The 4,045-nt window shown below is 54.7% G+C and overlaps 1 protein-coding gene across 1 annotated transcript; it reads left to right on the top strand.

Moving 5' to 3' along the window:
• Positions 1-513: 513 nt before the first annotated feature.
• LOC144221627 (succinyl-CoA:3-ketoacid coenzyme A transferase 2, mitochondrial-like) lies at positions 514-2,492 on the top strand. Its single transcript, XM_077752186.1, is given in 3 exon segments — positions 514-1,239; positions 1,242-2,029; positions 2,031-2,492. Coding segments are annotated over 3 exon segments (1,557 nt in total). The 5' UTR covers positions 514-764; the 3' UTR covers positions 2,325-2,492.
• The last annotated feature ends 1,553 nt before the right edge of the window (positions 2,493-4,045 follow it).

Raw genomic sequence — 4,045 nt, forward strand, 5'->3', positions numbered from 1 at the left:
CCCTGACGTCAGCAGGGAGGGCAGTGTGCAGGGTCAAGAGTGCAGCCAGAGAGGCCCAGGATCCACCTGGCATGGAGGTGAGAGTGGAGAGGGGCTTGTTGGTGGCAGCAGAAATGGAGAAAAGTGGGTAGCGGAGGAATCATGGAAAACGTGGAGTCAGGGGCCGTTTTTAATAGACGTTTTCCTGAGTCAAAGAGGAGGAGGGGCAGGTCTGAGGCAGGTCATTGAGAGCCCTGGTAGATGTCCAGATGACACATCATCCAGGACAGGGGGCGCAGGTGTGGGGAGTGCTGCCTGCGGGCCAGGGGACTGGAGCAGGTCACCCGGGAAGGGGGTGGTGGAGAAGGAAGGTGATCGCCCAGAGCTGAGGGGTCTCCAACAGGGAGAGGTCTGCCCAGAAGGGGCCATGCGGTGGACCTCCCTTGCCCTCAGGGCTTTGCCCTGGACATGGGCGGCCTTCCGCCAACCCCAAGAACTCAAGGTCGCGACTTCTCCTTAGGAACGCAGCTGCCTCCGCGTGGGGACTCGGGGTTCGGAGCTCCTCGGAGTGAGAAGAGGTCCGTGGGAACGCACGGTCCAGAGCGGGGAGGGGCCCATGGGGACACAGGGTCTGGAGCTGCTCAGAGTGGGAAGGGGCCCGGGGCGCAGGGGCTACCCTGTCTGAGCGTCACCGCCCCGCGCACCCTCCCTGCTCTGTGATGCAGTGGTCTCGGCGGAGGCATTGGCCTGTCCCCCGCTAGTCCGGGCCAGATCAGGGGCGCACGATGGCGGCCCTCCGGAGGCTCGCGCTGGTGCTCGGGCGCGGCGTCCCCGCTGGCCGCTCGGGGCCCGCGCTGGCAGAGGCCAAGGGCGGCGTGCGCGGCTTGTCCACCAGCGCTCGCGCCCGCGCTAAATTCTACGCGGATCCCGTGGAGGCCGTCAAAGACATCAGGGACAGGGCCAAGATCATGATTGGTGGCTTCGGGCTCTGCGGGATTCCAGAGAACCTGATAAAGGCGCTGCTCCGGACACGCGTCAAAGACCTGACCGTGGTCAGCAGCAACGTGGGCGTGGACGACTTGGGGCTGGGCCTGTTACTGGAAACCAAGCAGATCACCCGCATCATCTGCTCGTATGTGGGGGAGAACGCGCTGTGCGAGAGCCAGTACCTGGCAGGCGAGCTGGAGCTGGAGCTGACCCCCCAGGGCACCCTGGCTGAGCGCATCTGCGCTGGGGGCGCCAGGGTACCTGCCATCTACAGCCCACGGCCTACGGGACCCTGGTGCAGGAGGGAGGCGCCCCCATCAGGTATGCACCCGACGGCCACATCGCCATCATGAGCCAGTCCCGAGAGGTGAGGGAGTTTCAGGGGCACCACTACCTTCTGGAGCAGGCCATCACCGCCGATTTTGCTTTGGTGAAAGGGTGGAAGGCCGACCGCGCAGGAAACGTCATCTTCAGGAAAAGCACCAGGAATTTCAATGTGCCCATGTGCAAAGCTGCGGAAACCTCCGTGGTGGAGGTGGAAGAAATTGTGGACGTGGGGACCTTTGTCCCGGAAGACATTCACGTTCCTAGCATTTATGTCGACCGTGTAATCCAGGGAGAAAAATATGAGAAAAGAATTGAGCATCTAACCCTCAGAAAGGAGGAAGATGGAAAAGCCAACTCTGCAGATGACGTCAGGGCCCGAATCATCAAATGGGCAGCTCTTGAATTTGAAGACGGCATGTATGTCAATCTGGGCATAGGCATCCCGCTTCTGGCCAGTAATTACATCAGCCCAGGCATAACCATTCATCTTCACAGTGAAAATGAGATCCTGGGCTTGCGTCCGTTTCCATCAAAAGATGAGGCAGATGGGCATCTCATCAATGCAGGAATGCAGCCGGTCACCATTTTCCCTGGGAGTTGTTTTTTCTCCAGCGATGACTCGTTTGCCATGATTCGAGGGGGGCACCTGCACCTCACCATGCTGGGGGCCATGCAGGTCTCCAGATACGGTGACCTGGCCAACTGGATGATACCCGGGAAGAAGGTGAAAGGCATGGGGGGGTGCCATGGATTTGGTGTCCGGTCCCAAGACCAGAGTGGTGGTCACCATGGAACATTGCACCAAGACCAACGAACCCAGAATCTTGGAGAAGTGCACTATGCCGCTGACCGGGATGCGCTGTGTGGATCGCATCATCACCGACAGGGCCGTGTTCGATGTGCACAAGAAGAAAGGTCTGATGCTCATCGAGCTCTGGGACGGGTTGACCATGGACGACGTCAGAAAGAGCACAGGCAGCCCCTTTGCCATGTCACTGAACCTCAGACCCATGCAGCAGGTGGCAGCCTGACCCGAGGAAGGAAGCCCTGGTCATAGAAGGTGGGTTTCATTTTCACCTGCTGCGATCTCACCCGGGGAGGGTGTCATCACATCTGTCCGTTCGTCCGACCGATTCTCCCAGCTTTTCAGACTTGGCTACCGCCCCCAGACTGTTCTCTCAAGAGGAGTATGACTTTAATTAAACACAAAAGAAGAAATAGGTGTTTCTCTTGTATGTTCTGTGAGTATTGAGATAGAACTGGTTCCATCGTCGGGCACTCAGACGCCCTCCTCACCGTGATGGTTACATGAAATTCCTGCGCCTCAGATGATCCCACAGGAAGGCTTTCACTGAGGGGCCTTCTCTGGTGAATGAGCTACGAAATGTGGGGGGAAATAATGAGGAAGGAGTAACCACCCCTGTGTACCCAAGGCTCTTCCAGTGTCAACCCCTGCAGCTGACACCCTCCTGTCCCAGTAGGATCGTTCCTGAGTGGTGCCTCTAACGTGTCCGGTGCATTTGGTTGTGGCAGGTGATGTCATAGATCAAAGTTTAGTCTCTGGATTGATTAGGTCAATCAACTTGGCCCAGGGCCCCCAGTCTAGAGCCCAGCAGTTTAAGGGCTGACCCTTGCCAGCTGAGCAGGACTATGGGCGGGGCAGGCCGTGTCCTGTGCGAGGTTTCACAGAGAATCAGGACACCTGCTAATGGAACAGACATATGTCTCTGTGTATGTGTATGTCTGTATCCTGTAAAATAGATGCTTGTGTGTTGTCATATATACATACATATGTGTGCCTGTGTGTGTGTGTGTCAGTGGGGCAACACTGAGGTAACACACATGGAAGTAGAACAGTTGGCAGCGTGTTTTAAGAACTGTAAGGGCGCCTGTGTGGTTCAGTTAGTTGAGCATCCGACTTCAGCTCAGGTCATGATCTCACGGTTTCAGTTTATAATTTCAAGGCCCACAACTGGCTCGCTGCTGTCAAGTGCAGAGCCTGCTGCAGATCCTCTGTCCCCTCTCTCTCTGCCCCTCCCCCACTCACGCTCTTTCTCTTCAAAATAAATAAAAACATTAAAATGAAAGAAAAGAAAATTACGGGAAATGAAAATGAAGAGGTCTATCACTTTCTCAACTTTTAATGAAAACCAGAAAGTAACCTAAATGTCTAAACTTAAGCCAATCTCTAAGTATTATGGCGTATTTTCTCAAAGAAATTTATACATTCATAGTAGAGACCTTTTAACAGCAGTGAACGTGTTTATGTGAAAAAGTTGGAAAACATACAGACTTCCTTGTAAAGGTCACCATTGTATAAAACTGTAATTGACCTGAATATATTCCAGAAAAATGAAAATGATGTGTTGGGGTCAGGCAGAGGTTTCNGTTGCACATAACACGTGCATCCCACCTGGGTTCCCATGTGCTCTGAACACATGTCACCGCATCCACTGGCCTCGGCCTCCTGTCAGACAGATGCCTGTGGGTGAGTGAGTGACGGGCACATGCACTCGGCCACCTGCTGCACAGTGTATGCAGAGAGCGTTAACAGTGTGACCCGGGTGAGGGGCTGGGCTTTGGCCCCCCTTCTCTACACCTCCCTGTCATCTTTTTCCTGGTTCTTTGTGTTTTCCTGCAGAAAGTAAATGCTTCCGATGCTACATGTGGGGGACCTTTAAAAGTCAAATAATAGTTTCCATGAGGAGCATTGTTGCTGCTGATTATTGCTAAGTGTTTTAAAAGTTTGTTG

Source organism: Crocuta crocuta, unplaced genomic scaffold (assembly GCF_008692635.1).
Source record: "Crocuta crocuta isolate KB4526 unplaced genomic scaffold, BGI_CrCroc_1.0 scaffold367, whole genome shotgun sequence".
In the NCBI taxonomy this organism is placed as follows: Eukaryota; Metazoa; Chordata; class Mammalia; order Carnivora; family Hyaenidae; genus Crocuta; species Crocuta crocuta.